This window comes from Podarcis melisellensis, assembly GCF_964234715.1.
Source record: "Podarcis melisellensis genome assembly, chromosome: 11".
Lineage (NCBI taxonomy): Eukaryota > Metazoa > Chordata > Lepidosauria > Squamata > Lacertidae > Podarcis > Podarcis melisellensis.
Genome location: NC_138543.1, coordinates 55,650,017 through 55,676,208, shown reverse-complemented (window position 1 = coordinate 55,676,208; position 26,192 = coordinate 55,650,017). Strand labels below are relative to the sequence as shown.

At 45.2% G+C, this 26,192-nt stretch overlaps 1 protein-coding gene across 2 annotated transcripts in view; it reads left to right on the top strand.

Moving 5' to 3' along the window:
* The window catches only part of SETBP1 (SET binding protein 1), a 257,196-nt gene that overhangs the window by 70,431 nt on the left and 160,573 nt on the right, over window positions 1-26,192 (top strand). The window contains exon 1 of one of the 2 annotated variants that reach the window (XM_081929549.1): window positions 19,769-20,404. The exons of the other annotated variant lie outside the window; for it this stretch is intronic. Within the exon in view, the coding sequence (XP_081785675.1) occupies window positions 20,399-20,404 (6 nt within the window). The 5' untranslated portion in view covers window positions 19,769-20,398. Of the gene's footprint in view, window positions 1-19,768; window positions 20,405-26,192 lie in introns of those variants that run through there. 2 annotated transcript variants of the gene reach the window in all.

The following is a 26,192-nucleotide window of genomic DNA, read 5'->3' as shown; positions in this document are numbered from 1 at the left end:
CAAAGGTGTAAAAGAGCCACATGCGGCTCCGGAGCCGCGGGTTGCTGACCCCTGGTCTAAGCTGTAGACAAGAGATTGCTCCATCAGCCATAGGGTTTCTTCTCGTCTGATAGAGCCAACTCCTTCCAACTCTTCTAGGGTGTCCCGAACCCCAACAAAGCAGATGGAACCAAAGTGTGGAGTATTTTAGGCTTGCACAACTCTGGAAACATTTGTTTTCCTGATATAAGTGAAATTGTGGACTGATGGTTTTTGACCAGGTTTTACGAAAGCTTGGCAGGGCTCATGAAGCCAGGCACACTGGATGGGTGATAAAAAAGGGTTAAAAGGTAATGGACCCCTGGACGGTTAAGTCCAGTCAACGGCGATTATGGGGTTGTGGTGCTCATCTCGCTTTCAAGCCGAGGGAGCTGGCATTTGTCCACAGGTAGCTTTCCAGGTCATGTGGGCAGCATGACTAAACCACTTCTGGCACCATGGAACACCATGATGGAAACCAGAGCGCATGGAAATGTTGTTTACCTTCCTGATGCAGCTGTACCTATTTCCTTCACTGGTGTGGTTTGAAACTGCTAGGTTGGCAGGAGCCGGAACAGAGCAATGGGAGCTCACCCCGTCGTGGGGATTCTAACTGCCAACCTTTTGATTGGCAAGCCCAAGAGGCTCTGTGGTTTAGACCCCAGCGCCACCCAAGTTCCTGGATGGGTGATATCCAGGGTTAGTCATACTAAGAGTAGGTCCACTGAACTTAATGAACTTTTGTTTCCGTGGGTCTACTCTCATTAAGATTAATGTTAGATGTCACCTTTCCCAAAGTTCAGATTACAGTGGTACCTCGGGTTAAGTACTTAATTCGTTCCGGAGGTCCGTTCTTAACCTGAAACTGTTCTTAACCTGAAGCACCACTTTAGCTAATGGGGCCTCCTGCTGCTGCTGCGCCGCTGGAGCACAATTTCTGTTCTCTTCCTGAAGCAAAGTTCTTAACCCGAGGTACTATTTCTGGGTTAGCAGAGTCTGTAACTTGAAGCGTATGTAACCCGAGGTACCACTGTAGTTCTTTGGATTGAAGCAGCTCTGTTTTACGTTGGGTTTTTCAGTAGTCTTATTCTTTTATCTGTAGACAATCCCAGGACACTATGCTAGAGCCAAGCTGATAATAAATATTTTTGCTGGTCAGCTATAAACTCAGTCTACTGGTTGACTTTTTGTTTTGTTTTTGGGTCTCTACAGAATGGGAATCCACATTTTCCAAATCTTTCTGTCTCTGTCTCCCTCTGGCATTCAAATTTTGGTCTTTCGTCTCTAATTAAAATTTCAAGTATGCATAGCTAGTCCTGTACCCCAGGCTCTTTGAGGGGTCGTCCTTGCAGGTTCCTCAGACCCAGAGGCAAAAATCAAAGCGAGAAAGTGTGGGATCATGAAGCCTCCGAGCTGCCGCCATGTTTCAGGAGGGTGACGTGGATTTTATCTTCCTGTTTGTAATGACTGACACCAGCGGGTTCACCTCCCTGCCATGTCCTGACATTGAGAAATGGATGCAATTCCTTTAAAAGAGCCTTCTCCCCTCCCCTCCATTTAGGCCATCGAATTTTCGCCTTGCCAAACTCATTAACCTCCTTAATGCCACAATATCCTTTCTCCATATAAACCTGACTCTCTCTTTTCACCCCTCTCCCTCATCTTCAAAGCAAGTGGATTGTCTCTCTCTCTCTCTTGTCATTCAGCGAGCACCACACATTTTATCTCTCTCTCTGCAGACAGCCAAAGCCGGAGAAGGGGAGAGATTCCTGTCTGTTGGGTTGGTAATGGGAAAGAAGAGGGGTCATGCAGTGAAATGGATCTCAACTTCTCTGTTGGATCTTGAATCAAAGAAGTTTTGGAGTCTTGGGGGTTTAGCAGGGGGAGGGAGAGAAAAAGGAAATGTTTATAGGCACTAAAAAAAGCCTTTCAGAGAATACCCAAAATGTTCCTACCACATTTTCATCATAGGAGTCAAATCAGGTCGCTCTCCCAAGGCTTTGGCACATTCATGACAACAGCCTCTTAAAATACTGTGTTGCATAGAGAGCAGCTGCTTGATCAGGACTTGATCAAGGTTTATTTTCAGAAGTGACAGCCCACATCATCTTCTTCAAATGTTGTTTCTGCTCCTAACCAGGAAAGCGTCTTATTGAAATGTGGAAAATTAACATGGGTTGATTTACAGGTCTGGGTTGCGAAGTCCCCTGACCCAGCAATCAGGAATGGACAAATTTGTCAGTTTAAGTCTCTTTAAATTTCTTATGTTTTGTTGTTGTTTTTTTAAAAAAAATAAGTCCTCACAAAACTTGATTAGCATTTTTGGTGAAAATTCCTCCTAATATACATGTCTGTATCCAACTTGGTCTAATAAACACATTTTTGTAAAGCAATTTCCCCTAGAATAATGCATTTTTGAATGTTATTTGCTGTAATATTTGCATTTATATGGACACTTCTAAGCAGATTTTTGCATTTTTATATACCTTATGCGGCCGAAGAACTGCACCGCAATATTCAGATACTGCAGATTCCAGTTTTTGTATAGAAAAGGAAGGTGCGAATTTCGTAGGTTCACCTATAAATGCAAACTGGATTGAATTTTCCTGCCATCGCTGCCAACTCAATGTGTATTTAATTGTCTTTATAGCCAGCCCCATCCTTAAGGCTCACATCAGGTCACAATTCACCAGAATAAAGCATTCCATTGATTTATTTGAGCAACATATCATATATATTTATTGCTTTTCAGTCCATGGGGACACAAAGTGATGCTTGATGGCTTTAAAACAAGAATACAGAGATCCAAAAGGTGCATCTTGAATCACTTGGGCAATTTAGGAAAAGGAAGTCAAGAGTTTGACTTTGCATTTAGGACATTACAATGCCAAAGAAAATAGGTATTTATTTAGAATATAATGAAACTTTCTAAGAACATCTTAATGCTAAAGTTTTCACTCCCAGCTTCCTGCTTCCTTGAGTCTAAGTAGGTTATTTGAGCAAATGGTATAGGCACCTAATGGCTTTCAGTATTGTTGATGGAGAAGGTTGTATGTGGTGCTGAGGAATGACAACAGTGATATAAACACCCTCTCTTCCAGCCCTTGTATTGCTGTTGTTGTTGCAACAGACACATGGGAATAGCAACACACACAACCTCCCCAGAAATGTGTAACTAAGCACTGGTCCCAACTAGGAAAAGGGTCTTTTCCCCTGCCTTTAGAGTCCTCTCCTCTCTGATTTGTGCCCTGCATCAACGTTGTTTATTTTTCCTGTGCTGGTTAAAGACCCACCTCTTCGTCCAAGCTTTTGGAGAGGGATGAGAGGATGTGCCAATTGCTGTCTGAGTTCGTTGCCCACTCTGTTGTAGCTTGTTTTAGTAATTATCATTTGCTATACAGTCATACCTCGGGTTGTTGTGTCTTTTCGGGTTATGGATGCTCCGAACCCGGAAGTACCGGAACGGGTTACTTCCGGGTTCTGGTGCTCGTGCATGCGTAGAAGCACTAAATTGTGCTTTGCGCATGCACAGAAGTGCTGAATCGTGTCACACGCATGTGCAGACATGGCACTGTGGGTTGCGAACGCTGTGGGTTGCGAACATGCGTCCTGCATGGATCACGTTCGCAACCCGAGGATCCACTGCATAGAAATGTTTTGGCGATAATTGGATATGTGATTTGTGCAACATTATCTGTTTTGTTCTGTAAGTGGTTTGTGGCGAAATCTACACCCGTGTTGAAAGAGGGCAGCTTACTTCTCCTTGCCTGGGTGGAAGAGACTGCTGAAGAAGCTGGAGGAGCAATGATGTATAAAGTCCCTTCACTTCCCAGCTTCATGGGGTCTTGTGGTGTTTCCCACCCCCCTTGCATGCTGCTTTATAGCTTGGATGGATGAGAGGCAAGGTGGCTGCTTTCAACAGAATTGATGCATTTGAGAATTCAGATATTTTAAAAAGAATTCTTGAGCCAATTGGATAAACAGATGGGCAAACGTATTAATTAATGACATCATCATTTTTTTTTAATCCGGTGTTGGAAATCGGATTGTGGAAGAAACTTTGAGGAGTTCTCAGGCACAAATGAAGCAAAAGAAACTATGTTATTCTCAACAAACAATATGTGCCACCCTGTTGAGTTTTCTTTTTTGTTTCCCACTTCATTTTGAGGGGTTTCTCTCAGCTCTTCTCAAGTTTTTTGGCATTCCTGGGAGTTAACATCTCCTTTTCCTTCGGCGTGTTTCATTTTTAGGTTTCATCTTGCAATGATAGATGTGTGCCTCTTACCCTCGCTTCTCTGGAAATAATATCCAGGCTGTTGAGCAATTATTTAGTGACTGGTTGATGCAGCTTGTGTTGGTAAGGATCAGATTAATCATTATTAACCATGACCCTTCTGACAGTAACTGCATCCTGGGCCTAAGTGCTGGCCTCTATTAAGAACTAATAGCTATTAGTGAATGGCGGTGGGTTGCTTCAGTTACACTATCGCTGCAGCCTCAGGATGGTGTCAGGAGATGTAGACACACCAGGTCAAAGAGTAGCACAGAAGGCATGGTACCTTCAGATGATGACTTCTAGAACTACGGTACTCAAAGTGTGGTAGCCCCTTAGAGACAAAATGGTCAATGGTAGCATGAGATTTACTGAGCAGGGTCTTAGTTCATCACATGCATGAAGCCAGCTGAGAAACTGGTTGGGATCTCATGCATGCATGACTGTTCCTACAGGCTCGTCCATTTGTTACCTCTGTAATGTGACATGGCTCATGCGTGTTGGTTTCTCCATGCAACCAATGTTACCAAAGTGCCGTGAATGACATAATTCTTACTCGTGAAATGGAGTTTTTGTTGTTGAAGGTGGTGGTCCCTGGGGACAGTTGCAATTGCTGCAAAAGCTCTCTACACGTGGTAGAACAGGAGTTGGCAAGGTTTACCTCGCCTGGGCCAGTTCACTCCAGCAGAGATCCCTCTGTGGGCTGGATTGCGCGTGCACAATTTCCGGCGTCTGCGCAGACGCGATTTCCGGCGCTGTGGAAGCGAGTCCCCATACCGCACTGTGCCGGTTTAGTGCAGCGCACGGAGATTTGCCGAGCGGGCGACTTGGTTCAGGGACAGCTCGTGGGCCAGTTAAACGACCCCCGGGGCCACTTGTGGCCCATGGGCTTTAGGTTGCCTACCCCGAGGTAGAAGTACCATGAGATCTCATGATGGGGCACCACCAACATTGGAACTGAGATGTAACTTTGAATGAGTTGTTGTGCTCCGTGTCATCTTTCTCTCTCCCTATAGTTGAATGTGATGGTTATGCTTACTGCATATTGCACCAGACATTTAGAGTATCTAAATGGAAATTTTACCTTAACTAGATCTAGGTAGGTAGCTGTGTTGGTCTGACGCAGTCGAAATAAATTTTAAAAAACTAAAAAATTGTCCAGTAGCACCTTAGAGACCAACTAAGGTATCTGAAGAAGTGTGCATGCACACAATAGCTTATACCCAGAACAAACGTAGTTGGTCTCTAAAAGCTAGATGAGCGCCCAGAGTCGTCTGCGACTGGACTTAACTGTCAGGGGCCCTTTACCTTTACCTTTTAAGGTGCTACTGGAAATTTTTTTTACCTTAACTAATATGGCTGCATTTTGAGGGGACAACACCAATGATTCAGAATGTTTCCCCACAACATTGGCACTTTGGCCACTGCACAGATTGCTCTGGCAGACAAATGATTTTGTCTCCAAGCTGTGTCTCACATGGACTTCCCATACAAGAAAGGTAGCACTCTAGATTATTATGAAAGTCCTGAGGTAGAAAGCAGGATACTCAATATGTCACCATATTGTTGTTTCTTTTCACTTAACTTTTGGCCAATTCAACTTCAGTGGAATGAGAGAAAATTCTGCTGTTTCCAAAAGTTGTGGGCTCCTTCTCCACTTTCAGGTTTGTGGAAGCCTGATACTTCTTAGGGAATTTCCGTTCAAATTGTCTGAAGTCAAAATGTGAATCTGCCAGGTGTTTTTCTCTCCCAAAGTAAATAGACTTCCTTCTCAAAATTACTAGTTCAACTGAGCCTATTAATTGGCCTTAAGCCTGTTATTATAATGAGACTGAAAGTTGGTAATTTAAAAGATCTTCTCTTCAAAAACTGTTTACATTCAGCTGTGTTCCATCTTCCACCTTCATTTTCTGTTTCTCAGACCTCCTGAGAAGAAAATAATTGTCTTCATCCTTGTAAAAGTTTGTCTTCAGCTTTTATGTGAGATTTTCTTTTCAAAAAATGGAGGTGGAAAGTATTTGACATTTTTGTTAATAGTGCTGTGTTTTCCTTGCTTCGCCAGCTGGATAATGAGTAAAAGACCCAAAGCTTAGGTAAACCATGAACCTTAAACCTGTAATTGCATTATGAATTAACTTCATTGGCTCTTTGGAAATCTTGAAAGCAACACCCACCCTGGTTTTGGCTAGCGCAGGACAAAGTTGGAAGTGGCAATGTGGTGTTGGCAGGAAATCGAACCTAAATAAAGGTTGTGTGGTGGGGTTTTTTGTGTAGTGTGTGTGAACGAATGCTTGAATCCAGTTTGAGGAGAAGATTTGAATCTGGAGCCAACCTGATTAACACTTTTGACCTGGACAACAGTTCTTCTGAGGGTAATATTGCTTGATCCTTGAAGGAGCTTCTTGAAAAGTAAAAGTAGCAGAGTGCAAGAAGAGCTAATTCAATTATTATTATTATTATTATTATTTTAAAAATAATAATAATAAATGACCATTTTTAACGTGTGCTGGAATACCTCGTGATTTACTGGCCTTTTTATTAAAAAAAGGGAGAATCAGAGATGCAGGGAAAGACTTAAACAAATATATCAAGCTGTTCAAATAAGTAGCTGTTGAGATCCAAAATGGGAGTGAGGATGTGTGTTCTGCATGCAGGTACAGTATATTTTGCTATTTATTCAAGGCGAACAGGGCATGCAAAGGACTCCAAGAAGATTGACTTGGCCTTTCTTATATAGTTCCTGGTTACATTCTTCCGCTTGTCAGTAAGAAAACCACTAAAGCGCAAAAAGTTCAAGAGATCACACAGTTGGAAACCGTCTGAACAAATCTGGATCGAGCCCCGGCACTTGACTTTCCTTCCTCTCGCTTTCGAAATTGTTCGGTTCACGTCAGAGAGGAATACGTGGGTAGGCGGAAGCGTGGCGCTCGCAGCTTTTCTGGCCATGACCGGGGATTGTCGAGGGCGTAAAATTTCAGGGATGACTTCACCAGCCAAAGCCTATTGATCGCTGTACTGTGCTGTCATCGAGAGTTGTGTTCCTCCATGCCTAATCCATGCTTAAGCGGAAGTCTTCATAGTGGAGCTGAAGGACTCTCAGTCTCCACCCAAAGTTTTATGAGAAGTCACACTTTGGTGAGGAGCATGGAGTCTTCACGAGCCATTTGTTCCCAGTTGCCATTTTGTGCTGGATTAGATATTTTGTGTTCAAAGAGATCTCCATGCAGAGCTCCCCCTCATTTAAAGTAAAAGGGAAAGTCCCTCTCATCAACGCTCTTTAGATGGCATAGAAGGCTTTTGGTAGAAGTCCATAAAGGTAGCATTGTCATACATCTGGATTTTCTAGGATTCTTGGGGGGAATTTTGGGAAATTGGCAAAATGTCCGGGCTCTTTGAAACGTTCCCCAAAAACTCAACAACTTTCTTGGGACAGTTTTCCAAGAAAACCTCAACAACTCCCCCTCCCCCCCCCCCCAAGAATAGCTCAGTGACTTTCCCTAAAACGTATTCCCCAACAACCTATTGTGTCCAGATTTTTACTTCTTGAAATATAGCAACTACGTACAGGCAACTCCTTATTTATGCGAGTATTTCATTCCAAGGTACGTTGCATTTAAGAGAAATTGTGTTGTCAGATGCTGTTGCGGTTGCTCAAGAGTAACTAGGCAGGAGTCCGACCTGTCTTTAACAGGCTTTATTTTGGTGCAAACTATTTACAATGAAGAGCATCATAAGTTCATGTCTGGCTCAATCGCCAGCAGAATCCGGGAGTGCTCTGTCTTTGTACCTCCCCCAGCATAACAGTTTCATCACCCCCAGTCTTTTCCGCTCCTCCTTGCACCTCAAACTTCAGTGCAGGATGGGCGCTGGCAGGGGCGTGTTCTCCGCCTATCTGGCTTGGTCAGGCTCTGTGTTGAGGCTCTCCCTTAGCATCCTCTTGTACCTGCACCTCTTCCCCACTGGAGGTGGGGCTTTCCTCCTTGCCGGAGGAGGAACTGCTTCACAAGATTTTCAGAGGCTCCATGTAACACATCTGCCTCTCTGCCTCTTGCCTCTGAGTTGATGGCAGTTCCCTGACACGTGTATATTTGAAATACCATTGGAAAAGCCTGCAAACACCCTCTACACCTCTGGAAACCCTTGGGAAACACTTAAAAACAACAACCAGCAGCATTGACTAGATGCCAAACTCTGTCAAGGTAAAGGTAAAGGTACCCCTGCCCGTATGGGCCAGTCTTGACAGACTTTAGGGTTGTGTGCTCATCTCACTCTAGAGGCCGGGAGCCAGCGCTGTCCGCAGACACTTCCAGGTCACATGGCCAGTGTGATGAAGCTGCTCTGGTGAACCGGCACCAGAACAGCACAGGGAAACGCCGTTTACCTTCCCGCTATAAAGCGGTACCTATATATCTACTTGCATTTAAGGGTGCTTTTGAACTGCTAGGTGGGCAGGAGCTGGGACCGAACGACAGGAGCTCACCCCGCCACGGGGAATCGAACCGCCGACCATGCGATCGGCAAGTCCTAGGCGCTGAGGTTTTACCCACAGTGCCACCTGCGTCCCTAAAACTCTGCGTCCCTAAAACTCTGTCAAACTCTACCACAATCTCTCCCTCCAAACGTCTTAGCTCAAATTCCAACTCTCCACAGGCCTCAACAGTTGGTGCAGAGGCTCATGGGACAGCCAGGCGCTGTTTTCATGCCCTTCTGTTAAGAGTGCTTGGGTTAAATTCCAGTTTCCAGAATTCTTTTGTGTCAAGCCATGTACTTTGACTGCATGGTGTGGGTGTGACCCAGGAGTGGGAAATTTGTTCCCCTTGGTGAGTGTAATATCCAGCTACCCCCCCTAGAAAGTGGTAAACCTTTCTCCCTGCACCATCAACCTGACAGAAAACCCCCTCTTCTTCCAAGATGCTGCCAGGCCAATGTTATTTTTCCTCTTGTGCCCAAATACTTGTGTTTTTCTTTTCTTGGGGGGAGCAGTTTCTTTAGGAACGTGGTGCATATTTGCAGGCCACAGTCGCACTTGTACTCTACCCCCAAAAAACATTCACACTGCAAAAAAGAAGGAGGAGAAAAAAGCCTACTTAAAGCCCTGACAGAATATGCAATTCAAAAATACGGCTTTAATTTAACATGTAGTTTGGCACACATTTCTCTCGGGTGCCTCATCTAAAGATAAATGTTTACTGCGCTGGCTATGAAGTTATTGTAAATGTTGGCTGTGTGTGTTTTTCTTCCTCCACATTTACGGCGGCTTTTCCACGCTCGCTCTATGAATAGTTTTTACGCAGCTAACATTGGAATTGCAGAGGGAGAGGAGAAGGGAGGAAATGTGGGTGAGGAAGAAAAATGGCTCGGGGAGGGATTTATTTTGTGGTGGCTGTTTTTTTGTAAAATGAAAGATTAACTGGGCTGGCATATAAAATACTGTGGGCAAAGATTCAGAAAGTGCCACAGAGGGGGGGAAATGTATGAAGTGTGAACAGGGGGCAAAGATCTGTTGAGAGAGACCCAAACCGAGCTTGTCGCCATGAACAAAGTTTGTTTTGTTGCTTTTACAGCTCCCAATCCAGTTTTGATGAGGTAATATATGCTAAAATACACTCCGACCCCAGACTTGGTGGGCGGGAAAGGAGGCCTTCTGGGTGCCCAGACAGTAAGGTGTTGGCTTGTCAATGTACAGCTGAGTTGGCAGTTGACGTTTGTTGATTCTGGCAAACCGTCATTACCGAAGTATTTCTTTCCCCCCTTGTTTGGTATGGTGAGGAGAATTTTCTCATTCGCTCAATTCTTCCTTTGTGGTAGATTAAAAAGCTTCCCTCTCACCCTTTTTTTGGGTAGAGACAGACTTCAGCTGGTTGCTAAATGGACTTTGCCAGATATCTCTGAATAATCCATCCTTGGGAAGATTGTGTGGAAATTGCAGCGGCTGCAGCTACTTCACTGCATTACATGCAGGTTCGATTTTCAACAGATGCCCTGGCCAAAACCACAGAAAGTCACTACCAGCCAGTTTAAGCAATACTGTGCTCGATAGACCTGTGCTCTGGCTCTGAAATATGGCAACCCTATGTAATCACATGTGCGACTTGGGCCCTCTGCACTACATCATGCTCAGAGGGATTCTCATAGGGCATGTTGTTATTTAGTCGTCTAGTCGTGTCTGACTCTTCATGACCCCATGGACCATAGCACTCCAGGCACTCCTGTCTTCCACTGCCTCCCGCAGTTTGGTCAAACTCATGCTGGTAGCTTTGAGAACACTGTCCAACCATCTCATCCTCTGTCGTCCCCTTCTCCTTATGCCCTCCATCTTTCCCAACATCAGGGTCTTTTCCAGGGAGACTTCTCTTCTCATGAGGTGGCCAAAGTCTTGGAGCCTCAGCTTCAGGATCTGTCCTTCCGTTGAGCACTCAGGGCTGATTTCCTTCAGAATGGATAGGTTTGATCTTCTTGCAGTCCAGGGGACTCTCAAGAGTCTCCTCCAGCACCATAATTCAAAAGCATCCATTCTTCGGCAATCAGCCTTCTTTATGGTCCAGCTCTCACTTCCATACATCACTACTGGGAAAACCATAGCTTTAACTATACGGACCTTTGTTGGCAAGGTGATGTCTCTACTTTTTAAGGTGCTGTCTAGGTTTGTCATTGCTTTTCTCCCAAGAAGCAGGTGTCTTTTAATTTCGTGGCTGCTGTCACCATCTGCATAGGCATTGACATCTGTAGGCCCAGAAGCCTAATCCTGCCCACAAATTTCAATAGCATGCATTGGATAGATTGAGGGACGTGTCTTTCTTTATTTGGAGACTTTGTCAGGGTGGGGACAGTCTGACAAGAGTAGGCCCTGGTCTCATCTGTACCTGCCTCTCTTGCTGCCCGCATTATGGAAAGCAGCCTCCCTGGGTGTTTTTCTTCTCTCCCCTTCCTCCAGCTGCAGGGCACCCGGTTGGCAAAGGCTGGGCTGGAGAGAATCAAGCTATGTACATACACACAGGAGATCTGAAGAAGGGAGTGTATTGACTTCCACTCGATTTACTGGAGCAATTGAGTATGTCAGTGAAATGCGACCGGCTCCTTCAGCTGTCACACTGAGACTGTCCTGCCACCGCTCTCAGTAGCTTCGAGTTTCTGATCCTTTCTCTGATTAGCTCGGGGAGAGAACATCAAATGCGGGGATGCTTGGAGTGTGGGAGGGAAGGGAGGAACTCTGAGCAGTTACCCAGGAGTCAGTTTACAGGCTTCAAAGTGCTGTCAGTTTTTATCGCGATGGCACGTAGCACTGGGCAAGGAGCAAATAAATGGTCTTGAGTGTAATTTAGATTCTTCTCTTTGGGGACAGAGCCCATACACAAACCGATAACACTGGAGACACAAAGAAGACAGGCCCTCTTCCAGTGTGGGAGCTAGCAGCCAAGTTTCATGATGTTATAAAGACCTTGTTTGAGGTCTAAAGTTTCCTCCCATGGGGAAGGCTCTCCCTGTTGGCGGGAGAGACTCAGGGTCCCTCTGGGAAGCAGGAAAGAGTGGTAGAGCACCTGATTATTGTGCTTGAAGTTCCAGGTCTGGTCCCTGACCTGGTGCCAGACATGGTGTCCTCTGCAGATAAACAAGAGACACCCCACAGGTTGTTGACCTTAAGGTGTAGGCAGAGTCCCCTGGAAACACTTCTGAGAATCTCACTGCTGAGGGTTGGGACCTGCTAGAAAATTCCTGGAGTTGCCAGTAGACATGGTAGACGCTCCTCTCAAAGGCCTCAAGAATCCCGGCTGGTAACTGAGTTAAGATCTGAACCCAGGTTCCTCCCAGACCTAATCCAACATGCTGGGAGTGGGTGGCGCTGAAACAAAAGTTCATTAAGTTCAGTGGACCTACTCTTAGTATGACTAGGAGGATATCACCCAGGGATGTGGGTAATGCTGTGGTCTAAACCATGGAGCCTCTTGGGCTTGCTGATCAGAAAGTTGGTGGTTTGAATCCCCACGATGGGGTGAGCTCCTGTTGCTCTGTCCCAGCTTGTGCCAACCCAGCAGTTCAAAAGCATGCCAGTGCAAATAGATAAATAGGTACCGCTGCAGCGGGAAGGTAAATGGTGTTTCCATGCACTCTGGCTTCTGTTGAGCCAGAAGTGGTTTAGTCATGCTGGCCACATGACCTGGAAAGCTGTTTGTGGACAAACGCCAGCTTCCTCAGCCTGAAAGCAAATTGAGTGCCCCAACCCCATAGTAGCCTTTGACTGGACTTAACTGTCCAGGGGTCCTTTACCTTACCTTTACCTTACCTCTCCTTTTGGTAATTCAGAAGGGATACATTGTAGAAAGTGCTTTGAAAATCCCAACTGCATTATGACATTCGCTGAAACTTCTGCTGGTGAGAGAGTGAGAGGGGATTGTTCTGCCGGAAAGAATGTGAGCAAAAAAAGAGAAAAGAAACAGAGTTCTCCTTATAGGGCGTTTCAAAGTGAGTGCTGGACACATACCTTCTGTGACCTTTCCTTCAGATTAGCTCTGCTTGCAGCTGGTTCACTAGGATTTCACATTCCAGAGGCAGGACTGGTTTGTGAACAAGGTAAGGTGTGTGTGTGTGTGTGTGTGTGTGAGAGAGAGAGAGAGAGAGAGAGAGAAGAGAGAACGAACCTGTTGGGCCTGCCCTTTCACCACCTCCATTCCTAATAATCCTTTTAAGGTTTTGTTTATTTAATGAGTGATGAGATGCCTCAGATATTTCATACCTTTTAGACTCGCTCTGAATCTCTCAGGCTTATCAGGAGCTCAGATCTGCTTCTCTAAGCCCTCCCTTGTCAATTGGTGAAAATGGGGCAGAGATTCCTCAACCCAAAATTTATGTTCACTACTTGCTAGTCTAAATGCCTTCCTTTTTCTTTCCACTGGTAGTGTTGCTTCTTGTTTGTGTGGTGATGATTCTATTGCTTCTTGTAGCAATAATGTTGCATGGATTGTGACTGTGGCAAAAATTGGAGACCTTGCCCTTTTAATTGCTACTGCAGCCAGTTGTTGCTTTTGAGACATACCCACAACCAAAATGCCTAGACTTTTCCAGATTATCATGGATTAATGGTGGGGCATAGTTATTGCTCATTTGTTAACACAATAGCCATGCATCTTCCTTTGAGGAAGCCGTTTTTAAAGTTAAGTTTGGCTTATTAGATTTATTTATTGCTTCATGCAAGCAAGGAAGAGTCCTGAAGCGATTTAAAAGAACGATAAAATGCAAAATGCAATATACAGGCAAGGATTGGCTAGCACCACTGATGTTATCCATGATGCACAAACTTCAAACATCATGTGTGACTGAAGCATTCAACAACCTTCAACGCAGAGCCTTGCCCAACTGCCAAAAAAATCATGTATCTCACAGTGCAAAGGTTGGAGGTACGTCTTTATCAGTTTCAGTACTGTCAGATTTGACTTCAGTTTTTAGCTAGATTTGGCATATAGTTAAATTACAGAACTTCCTCCCACAGGAGGCAATGGTGGCTTTTAAAAGAGGGTTAGACAAATTTGTGGAGGATAAGGATATTGAGGACTATGAGACACAGTGGCTGTGCTGTGTCTCCACAGTCAGAGGCCACAATACTTCTGAATATCAGTTGCTGGAAGTGGCAGGATAGAAGAGAGTACCTTGGCACTCAGTTCTTGTTTGCGGGCTTCCCGGAAAAGGGGCATCTGGTTGGCCAATGTGAGAACAGGATGCTGGACTAGAAGAGCCAATGGCCTGATCCAGCTGGGCTCTTCTTACATTCTAATGTCACTGCAATACAAAGGCTAAAATGCAGGGAGAGAACCCTTGGAATTGAGCCCTGATATATATGTGTGTGTGTGTGTGTGTGTGTGTGTGTGTGTATATATATATATATATATATATATATGGGACGCGGGTGGCACTGTGGGTTAAACCACAGAGCCTAGGACTTGCCGATCAGAAGGTCGGTGGTTTGAATCCCTGTGATGGGCTGAGCTCCCGTTGCTCGGTCCCTGCTCCTGCCAACCTAGCTGTTCAAAAGCATGTCAAAGTGCAAGTAGATAAATAGGTATCTCTGGCGGGAAGGTAAACGGCATTTCCGTTTGCTGCTCTGGTTCACCAGAAGCGGCATAGTTATGCTGGCCACATGACCCGGAAGCTGTCTGAGGACAAACGCCGGCTCCCTCGGCCAATAAAGCAAGATGAGCGCCGCAACCCCAGAGTCGGCGGTCATGACTGAGCCTAATGGTCAGGGGTCCCTTTACACACACACACACACACACACACACACACACACCATTTTCAACAATTATAAAACATACTTTTATATCTTATACAATTTTTTGACTTCCGTCAATCACATCTGGAAATTTTCCAATCTTTTTCACTAAATTTACATTTCTTAATTTCACTATTACATTTAAATATCATAACAAATGTCTCTCTTCTTTATCTTCTTTGCAATATTTCATATATTCCTCCTTACAAAACTTCATGTAGTCCTGCTAGCATAATTTGTTGATTACAGTTGCTCTTCAAATAGTTCGTATATTTCTTCCAATCTTCTGTGAATCTCTCTTCGAATCCTTCCTGTCATCTTATCCATTTCTGCGGGAACTGAGCCCTGGTAAGGCAAAGGATGGGCACAAATTCTGCTTTCCAAGAATCTCCATTTTAATTCTTTGGTTTCCCTTCTTAAAAGCAGGTTTCTATATGTCAAGGCTATGAGGTAGGCTTGAAAGCATGCTGGTAGTCCATTCCGGCTCCATCAGTCAGGGCTTCGGTGATCTGTCTCCTTGTTTCTTCTCCTGACTAGCAACTATATTGTATTGTATAGGAACCAGTTTTATACTAAGCCAAGCCATTGGTTGCCCACATTGATGCAGCTCTCCAGTATTTCAGATGAGAGGAAGCCAGAACTGTGCAAAATTTCAAACTGGCAGAATTGCGCAAGGTAGGAAAGAAGAAACATTTGTTGCATTGTTGTTGTTGTTGTTTAGTTGTTCAGTTGTTCAGTAGGTCTCTTCGTGACCCCATGACCAGAGCATGCCAGGCACTCCTGTCTTCCACTGCCACCCACAGTTTGGTCAAACTCATGCTGGTAGCTTCGATAACACTGCCCAACCATCTTGTCCTCTGTTGTCCCCTTCTCGTGCCCGCCATCTTTCCCAACATCAGGGTCTTTTCCAGGGAGTCTTCTCTTCTCATGAGGTGGCCAAAATATTGGAGCCTCAGCTTCAGGATCTGTCCTTCCAGTGAGCACTCAGGGCTGATTTCCTTCAGAATGGATAGGTTTGATCTTCTTGCAGTCCATGGGACTCTCAAGAGTTTCCTCCAGCACCATAATTCAAAAGCATCAATTGTTCGGCGATCAGCCTTCTTTATGGTCCAGCTCTCACTTCCATTAGCACTTTGCTGCATCAGCACACTTTATTCAGCGCTATAGTGGCATGGATTGGGACACGAGGGCAACAAAACCCTTCTCCAAAGCCCCTTTGGTATCTGCAGATTCCGTTTGCAAGATGAAGATTTCTCATCACTAAAGAAGTTCATTCCCAGCCAGCCTTGTCGCTATTTTCCTGGGTTGGAGCTGGTGAGTGGTTGCCATGGTGCTGCTTTTTAGCTGATTTAGTTGATTGCATTCCTAGTGGCTGCTTTATCTGAATTCAGGTTTTTGGCACAGCTAATGATGACGGCTCCTGCGCAGACGATGCCTTTCGTCTCCAAAAATCCAACAAATTGCCAGAAAAAGCCGAAAGCATCTGTGTCGTTAAGCGGTTTTCTTTTCATATATTTGCAGCATAAGCATCTCGTGTGCTCCTTCGGCATTCAGCATCTTACCTGGAGAAGAATGAAAGTTCTGTTTCTCTAGACATCTTTTCAGGGTGTGTGAAACCTGGCCCTTTATTTCTGTGGAGTTTTCCACCCTGTTGTCTCAGATATCCCCAGATGCTTCATGGAGTGTCTTTGCCGTCGTTGCTTGAAACACCTGCAGCTGAATTGAATGAGCATCTGAATACAGATGCTGTGTGTAGCTTTCAGTGAGACGCGTGCTTCTGTTTTTGAGCTCTGTTCAATATGCTGGTCTTATTCTCTTAGTGACTTGGGAATCTGGGTAATCTGAAAGTCAGCCTTCTGCCACATAAAGTCCTACACGGCCTAGGGCCCACGTACCTATGGGACCGCATCTCCTGGTATGCCCCACAGAGGACCTTAAGTTCCACAAATGACAACACTTTGGAGGTTCCAAGTCGCAAGGTGGTTAGATTGGTCTCAACTAGGTCCAGGGCCTTTTCAGTACTTGCCCCGACTTGGTGGAACGCTCAAGAGACTAGGGCCCTGCGGGACCTGACATCTTTCCTCAGGGCCTTTCCTCTGCAAGACAGAGCTGTTCCGCCTGGCCTTTGGTTTGGACTCAGTCTGACCCTTATGTTCCCCCCCCCATAAGGTTTTGATCCATGGGCTACTTTTAAAATGAGGCTGCATTTTAAACTGCATTTTAAACTGTCACCCCCCATTATGTTTTTTATTATATTTATTATAGTTTTACTGGTGTTAGCTGCCCTGAGCTCTGGCCGGGGAGGGTGGGGTATTTTTTATTATTATTATTATTATTATTATTATTATTATTATTAACCTACCCAGTAGTTGAGATCTGCTTTCAGTGGTGAGGCAATCGTCTGCTGCAGAAAGGGCCATTCAGATGTGCCACCCAAATTTTGGAAACTCCTCCCTAGACACATGTGACTTATTCATTATATTTTGGCTCCAGGTGAAGGCTGCCCTATTCTCCTGTGTCTTTAATGTCTCTTAATGATGTTTGAGACCTTTTCATTTGCCTTTTACAGTATGCTGATGTTTCCTTTGGTTTCCTTGTTGTTGCATCCAATGAAGATTCAAGGCAGACCAAATCAGATGAAATGTGGAACTCGCTCCCATCAGATTGATGCTGAACTTAGTGTGGACAGCCAATCCATCCATTCCCTGATCATTTGTCTTCCTTGATAGAAAGTAAATCTGATAGGGCCCTAAACGTGACAAGAACATAAGGAGAACACTTCGGGTCAGATTGAATTGGAGGGAAAGTGGGCTGTGGGTAGTCTTCCTGGCTTGTGGAATGGCTACATTTGCTTCATAAATGGATCTCTGTTTGATATTGAATATGCTTTGCTGAAACTGGGTGACCCTGACTTTCCCCCCAGAGCCATTGCATTAACGGTGGCATCCCTTGGCTCAGAGGTAGCCAACATAGTGCCTTTCAGCTTCTGTGGGTCTTCAGCCCCATAATGAGAGTTCAGTAACATCTGGAGAGCATCAGAGTTGGCTAGTCCTGCCTTAGGCAGTAAGCTTGAGAATGGAAGCCGTGTGTGTGTGTGTTTGATGAGACACAGAGGTGGATACACTCAAACCTTTCTGCACAAGACTTTCCTTCCTCCCCTCCTACCCCAGCAAATATTATGATAGGTTTAGCTCTGTAGGCTGAGAAATGTCTTTCAGACTTCCTCAGCCCTATCCTCCTTTTGACTGGCTCTCCTAGTGATATATTAATTAGCCCAAGCGCTGCAGACTAACGAGCAGTTGCAGGCCAATCTCGTTAAATGTTAATGCTTAACTAGAAAAACAGGACCAGCTACCTGACAGGCATGGATCAGGGTTCTTTCCTTGTCTGGCCACAAAAGAAGTTGGCTCGCTCAGACGGGAAGGTGTTGAGTTTCCTAAAGGAACGGAAAAGGCGGGATCCAGCGAGAGCCATTTTGCAGACGCTGATGCTGCTGGAAATGCTCAAAAACTGCAGATGTCCTGAATTGATATTAATGCCAGTCCCAGCCTTCTGTGAAAGGCTTGGGTGTGCCGCTTCTTGGCATCGCATTTGGTTTTCAGCAGTTCCTGATGCTCTTTGCACTGTTGTTTTCAGCTCAGGAGGCCTATGCCCAGGGAGATCCCTTCAGAGTTATGGGAGATGGGGCGAAGAGGGCCTTCAGCCTTCAGCCTTTTCAGACCCAGCTTTAACCCAGAACATACATTTGGGGATCTGTTTCTTTCTTCTGATTATTTTTTTACCATATATTTGTATGCTGATAAATGTGTTGTTGCAACACAACTTAGAACATGCCACAACCTAGTAACAAGTCCAGTTGAAGACCAGTGGTCTAAACATGATGGAGGGCTCCTTCACCCAGTTGATGCAGTCAAAGATACTAAGCTCTTTAGCCGTCAAACTCCTGAAATTACAATATTCTTAGCCATCAAAAATGGTAGTCTCCCAGCTGCATTCTGAGTCTCCTTGAAAGGTTATCAGTGTTTCCTTGATAAGAAGAGAATTTGTGCCCTATTTGATCATTTTCTCCTGTGTCGTTCAGAAGTGACTTTTGTCAGCTGCAGTTACCACAATAGCTGCGACCATTCCTGGACCGTGAAAGCCTGGCCACGCTAGTTCATACGTTGGATTGCTGCAATGTGCTATATGTGGGACTTCCCTTGTGCTTTAACTGAAAGTTACAGGTAGTGCAGAGTGCTGCAACATGATTTCTGAAAGGAGCAAGAATAAAACACCTGTGCTCACGAGCTCGGCACTGGCCACTGGTTTGTAACCAGGCCAGGTTCAAGGTGTTGCTGTTAGTATATAAAGTCTTCAGCAGCTTCGGAAAAAATTCTCTATAAGAGTGCCTTACCCCAACAGTTTCACTCTGTGGCATTGCAGGTGCTACATAATGCCCATTCCGCATTTGTAAGAAACCATTCTTTTAGTGTGGCCTCACCTATAATATTAATAATCATCACCATCATCATTAATTTGTACCCCACCCATCTGGCTGGGTTTCCCCAGCCACTTGTGCAGCTGCCAACATAATATTAAAAACACAATAAAACATCGAACATGAAAAACTTCCCTAAACAGGGCTGCCTTCAGATGTCTTCTAAAAGTCAGATAGTTGTTTATTTCCTTGACATCTGATGGGAGGGCGTTCCACAGGGTGGGCGCCACTACCGAGAAGGATGTCTGTCTGGTTCCCTGTAACTTGGCTTCTCACAGCGAAGGAACCTCCAGAAGGCCCTCAGCGTTGGACCTCAGTGTCCGGGCAGAACGATGGGGGTGGAGACCCTCCTTCAGGTATACTTTGGAACTCTCTGCCTATTGAAATCAGGCAGTCACCTTCACTGTAATCTTTCTGGCGTCTGCTAAAGATTTTATTGAGACAAACAGATATCTAGAATCTTTATGTTTGTTCTTACCTGTTTTTAGTGTATCACGGATTTAATTTTTTTTGGACATTCTGAAATGATTAACTGTTTCTACTGGTAATTTTATTGTTTTATCATTTTTGTAAACTGCTTTGAGGGTTGTTGTTGTTGTTTTACAATCAAGCAGTTTATAAATTTTAGGAAACAAACAAACAAGACTTTGCTTGTCTCCTTGCATAGCCCTAAAAATAACCATTTGCATTTGCTAGATCTGTAAAAAACCAAAGTGAAAAAAAGAGCTGCGTTGACCTGGGGCAAAGAACACATTCGGTTGCAAGACGATCAAGCTCCTATTTTTTAAAATTATACTAACTGCATTCAGAAGTGACACATCAGCAACTGAAAGGCATTCTTAGTGACACTTGGGGGGGGGGGAGACCTGTTTAAAAACCAAAAACCGAAACCCCAACAACCTGCCACATTAAAAGGACAGACTCAAAACAGTGCTGACAGTTTTCCAAGCCAAAGCCATGTGCTCCTTTATGTGTGAATACAGGAGTGCTTTTATTGCTGTCTCCATCCTGACTTTTGACATGATTGGGCTGAGAGAGGGAAAAGAAGGACCCTGTTGAGTTCATAAGCAGCAGCCGCAGCAGCAATAGCCGACTTAATGGAGTGCTATTGACTTTAGCTAAATTTAGAACGCAACGTAATGTACACAGAGAGGATCACATGTAATAACCCAGGACAGAATGTGCCGGTCAGATTTTCGAACATTGTTTCTTCCGAGACGCTCTCCTGGGTCTTGCTGCTCTCGTAGCTGTTTCTCACACACACACGCTTCGAGTGCGGCTGTCATGATTGTGCAAAAGCATCCAGTGTTTCGTTCCATCCAAAGGGAGGAGGAGACGTCTCAGCGAACCTCTAGAGTTATGTATTTTGATGCAGGTACAAACTATTAATATTTCGTGTTTCTGTAGTGCCTTGGAGTGTTTCATGTTCCTTCTGTGCATGGGTCGGGCAATTCATACAGCATAATGTCGGAAGAACAACAATGGCCTGTACTATAGGCCAGTATAATTATCACTATGTTGTAGGTGTCAGAGCTTAATCTGAGATAATAGTAGTTTGGTGAAAGCAACTTGGTGGGTTGGTGGTTCCAGCTCTCTCTCTTAGCTGCTACATTATTCCCCCCTCTCTTAAAAATGGCTCAGAATTATTGTTGTAAATAAAAATTGCCCTTTTCCTTTATGGGGTATCCAAAAGCCCATACAGAGTCCTTACATAGAAGAAGAAGAAGTGTTTGGATTTGATATCCCACCTTTCACTCCCCTTCAGGAGTCTCAAAGCGGCTAACATTCTCCTTTCCCTTCCTCCGCCACAACAAACACTCTGTGAGGTGAGTGAGGCTGAGAGACATCACAGAAGTGTGACTGGCCCAAGGTCACCCAGCAGCTGCATGTGGAGGAGCAGGGAAGCAAACCCGGTTCACCAGATTACGAGTCTACCGCTCTTAACCACTACACCACACTGGCTCCCATAGGTTCCCTATTCGTAGGAGAGAATAACAGAGGCCAACCAGAGAATATTGAGAAGCAAAGCAGCTAGTAACCTTGATCTTTATTGATCTGTTGCAACAGGGTACTCCCCTCACCCGCAGGAGAGGAGGAGGAACCCAGAACAATGGCGTGCAAGGCCTTATAAAGACTTTTAAAATTGCCACCCTGTAGATCAAGACCACCCCCAGAAACATCATACATACATCACAGAAGGGGTGTAACCTAAGACCACCCCTCAGATACATCATACCTACATCACAAAAAAGGCGGTGTAAAACAGAAAATTTGAATATTGTTTTTCTCCTGTTGTTGTTTATCTCCTGTCTGGCAGGTTACTTGATTGGATTTCCTGGGTAGCCTGGCCAGTCTTTTGTAATGATAAATACTTAGTTCCTGGGCCAGGTCACAGACTCACACCCTATTCAAACACATACATACCCTTAAGACAGGATTTGTGAAGGAAAAGGCAATGGGGAGGCTTTTCCATTTTCCTTTGACCTTGCAGAGAAAACATTTGGTCAGTTTGGGACAGTTTTGGAATCAAAATGGTTCCAGGTCGGTCTTCCTGTGCTGATCAATGTATGTGCTTGGTTGGTACACTTATGAACATTACCATAGGTCTAAGACCATAAAATTCCTATCACATTATCCACATCACATTCTTCTTGAGTGTACAGTTTGACCCATGTGGCCAAACCATCTGTTTTCAGCCACCTTTGGTGGGGTGTCCCTCCCTTGCTCTGGGTTCGTATGTGTGGTTTGTTATAGGAAGGGAATCTTTGGAAGGCTGATATGCAAAGGAGAGGGAAATACTTTAATTCATAGGGAAATGCAGAATTCTAACATTCACATTCCTTTATTGGAAGTCTTCATCCTGCATCATTCCACCCCCTCAATTTCTCTTTCAGTTTCTTCTTACATGCTTATGTTCAGTTATTCAAGCAACCTTGAAGTGTTCTTATAAATACTAATGCATTGAAATTCTTTTTGCGCAGTGTTTTACCCAGCCACCCATCTGCTGCTGTGCATTGGTAAAACACCACACACAAAGAATCTTGATGCAGTTGTATGGCTGCATCTAAGGTTGCTTTCTTGCAGTGTTTTATCAGTGCCTCATGCCATTCATTAATGGCGAGGAGGAGGAGGAGTGCAAGGATAGTGAAAGCTTCAGCAAACCATGCAGGCACCACACTTCATATGAAGTTTGGAAAATCAAACCCCGAAGAAGTCCTAATACATTGGTTCCATTTTGGAAACCAGATCAGGGAAGTCAGAGATTGAAAATCCAGAAAGAAATTCAAGTGAGCAGAATTTCAGAATCCTCCTCTTTCCTCCTCAACTCAACTTGCACATTGCAGGACAGTTATTTATGGTGGACAATAGTCCCTCCAACTTGGCTTTTGACTACCATCCTTGGACGTTGCTTTCAATATACCCTTCCTTAGATGCTCACCGTCAACCAGTTCTTTCAACTTTTCCTAGAAATTACCTGCCTTTTGATTGCAAACGCAACAGTGCTATCGTGGTGGTGTGAGATGCAAGTGGTCTTCAGTTGAAATAGCATGTGTTTGTTCATCAGGAGAATGACTAATGTACAGTCATGTTGTTGTTGTTTAGTTGTTTAGTGGTGTCCGACTCTTCATGACCCATGGACCAGAGCACGCCAGGCCTCCCGCAATTTGATCAAACTCATGCTGGTAGCTTTGAGAACACTGTCCAACCATCTCGTCCTCTGTCATCCCCTTCTCCTTGTGCCCTCCATCTTTCCCAACATCAGGGTCTGGTCTTTTCCAGGGAGTCTTCTCTTCTCATGAGGTGGCCAAAGTATTGGAGCCTCAGCTTCAGGATCTGTCCTTCTAGTGAGCACTCAGGGCTGATTTCCTTCAGAATGGAGAGGTTTGATCTTCTTGCAGTCCATGGGACTCTCCAGAGTCTCCTCCAGCACCAGAATTCAAAAGCATCAATTCTTCGGTGATAAGCCTTCTTTATGGTCCAGCTCTCACTTCCATACATCACTACTGGGAAAACCATAGCTTTAACTATACGGATATTTGTTGGCAAGGTGATGTCTCTGCTTTTTAAGATGCTGTCTAGTTAAAGGGCTAAAGTCGCTTCAGGTTGAATGTATTCAGGTTGCGCTCTGCGGCAACCCAGAAGTAACAGAACGTGTTACTTCTGGGTTTTGCTGCTCACGCATGCGCAGATGCTCAAAATGACGTCATGCGCACAAGCGGCGAATCATGACCTGCACATGCGCAGACGCGGGTTGCATTCTGCTCTGATGCGAACGGGGCTCCCATTCACATCCAGAGATACCACTGTAATTCTACAGTATTTTTAATCTCGGCTAATCTCAAGGTACAAGAGAGTCTGTATACTCGGTGGCATGTTAATGGCTCTGCAGGGGAGCACACCTGCTTTGGAGGGTGTGTGCGATTTATATGTGCACGGAAATCCAAGCTGTAGAGTAATGCTGGGAACTTGGCACGTCTGCGGGGTTGCCCCAAGGCATTGCCCGCAGCTCCCAGAACAAAGTTCACTCAGCCTTTTGCCACATCCCTTCCCATTTCTTCTTAACGTTTCCTTGTCACAGGATGTGGCAGGTTTTATTTTTTAATGAAGCTGTTTTGATTTGTGCAAATGCACCGGGCTTGGCTATTTCTAGGGAATTGAGTCGGATATGCCTTTGCGGGTGGGTGTATCATAGGTTTGTGCGGACTGACCTGAAATGCAGGCTTGCTGTGATAGGTGCAGGCTGTAAGGAGACGTCTGAAGAGGAGCCCTTCGCACAGGCAGTGTGGGAGCGGCTCCCCTCCCCCGCTTCCGGTGCAGTTTCTGGGCTACTGAGGCGTGTGCATGAATATTGCATGCATACAGACATGCTGATCACATAGATGTTTTCCATCTAATTGCCACTCTGCTGGAGGGAGGATGCCAAGCAGGTGGAAAAGATGCTTGGAGCTCTTTTCCTGCCCATGCAGTTGAGATACTCACATATTCTTCTTTTTTGGGATGAGTTGGATCTCAACCGTAGTTCCTCTCTGCCCTGTTCCACCTTCTTGCAAGCAGGCCTATCCCATGGCATCTCATTCTTTCCTGCTGTAACATTTTTGTGCTCCTTTTGTGCACATTCTTCAGTTCATTCATCAGCAAAAATACACATTTTGTACATTGCTTATATGTAAAGCAGGGCCGCGGGTAGCGCTGTGGGTTAAACCACAGAGCCTAGGACTTGTCGATCAGAAGGTCGGCGGTTCGAATCCCTACCACGGGGTGAGCTCCCGTTGCTCAGTCCCTGCTGCTGCCCACCTATCAGTTCGAAAGCACGTCAAAGTTCAAGTGGATAAATAGGTACTGCTCCAGCAGGAAGGTAAACGGCGTTTCCGTGTGCTACTCTGGTTCACCAGAAGCGGCTTAGTCATGCTGGTCACATGACCCGGAAGCTGTATGCCGGCTCCCTCAGCCAATAAAGTGAGATGATCGCCGCAACCTCAGAGTCGGTCACGACTGGACCTAATGGTCAGGAGTCCCTTTACCCTTTACCCTTTATGTAAAGCAGATTTCTAAAATGGATTTTTTTCTCTAAATTTCAGAAGTTTGCAAATTGATACATACTTTCTAGATACCAATCCATTTCACATTCGACTCGCCCTCCACGGTTCCCCCCATAATTTCTAAATTTGCTGCATATTATAAATATTCTAAGCCTTCATCTTTTCCATGCTTTACTCCCAACAAGTATTCAACTGCTGCTCTTCATTCAAATCCTACCTGCAATAGTTCTTTCAATATTCAACAAAAGTTTCCACTCCTCCTTAAAATCGGCCTCTTCTTGGTCTCTAATTTTCATAGTTAAATTTTCCAATATGACATATTCCATCAGTTTTAACTGCCACTCTTCTTTGGTAGGTATCTCCTGATTTCACCGTTTTTGCACATAGAGTATTCTTGCTGCTGTTGTGGCATACAAGGATAGGTAAAGTAGAGGTTGTTGCTTTGGGTACTTTATGTGAACTGAAAATATATCACAAAGCCTGGACTTCCGGGTTTCAGCAGGTCCGTAACCCAAAAAAACACAACGTGAAGTGTCTGTAACCCGAGGTATGACTGTATTGGATCAGGCCAGCCTGCCGCAGAAGCTCTTGTTCTTAACCGTGTTGTGGTGGCCTTCATTGTTTTGTACATTCACACCTGATTTTTGCAAAGCTTCTTGGAAGACCAATTAGCCCAGATATTGGTGGTGGCCGGTGATTCAAAAATGCAAAGGACCTTGGAAATCCAGAGCCTGAATGCTTTCCTCTGCAGCCTCTTTCTGCCTCTATGAAGTCAAACTGCCTTACAGTACCAGCGACTGCATTTCTTTCACTCTGCCCCTGGGGGAGACGATCTGTTAGCCGCAGAAGAAAGCTGGAAAAATGAACTTAGATTTATATTCCAGGATTAGAGGGTGAGAATAATTAAATTTTGGCCTAGGCCATAAACTGGAGGAAACCCCCACAGGAATAAGGCCAGAGGACGGGCGATCAGGAGAGCCAGGCCTCAGCTTTTTCTCCCCGTAGCGGATGATTGATGTCTGCAAGTGTCACTGCCCCAGCTGATTCCATCTCTAGTGCCTGACCTTGCGGGATAATGAGCTTTGCTAGATTAGAGCCACACAGTATATCACTTGCAAACAGGGTTCTCCGCATCCTGCTTTATCGCAGATCTTGTGATGGTGCATGAACTTCCTTCTACCTTTGCAGCGAACGACGCTTTGCCCTCCTCTGTGCTACAGGAGGGATGCTGTTATTGCCGGCTCCTCTGTCGGAGTCTGCTCCCTCGGGTATCCTGCCTCCTTTGCTCTTCTGCCGCTTCCATAACCCAGCCGGGCGCTGCTTTGAAGCACTCGGTGAGCCAGCAGAAGTCTCCGAGCCGCAGACGGAATCCCCGCTCTCCTCCCTTCAAGCACTACAGTCGGACTCCACCAGACACCCTGCTGTGCCTCTGAAGTTCTGACTGCAGGCAGGGAGAAAAAGGCGAACCTAACTGGGAGCTTCCTTCAAGACCGGCAGCTGAGGAAAGAGGTAGGCATCTGCCTCAGAACCTCGCGGGAGGCCAAGGAGTCGAGGAGCAACTTTCAAGTCGGCGCTCGAGATCGCCGCCCGCTCTCAGGGGCCAAATTCTGACCTCGCAGGTTT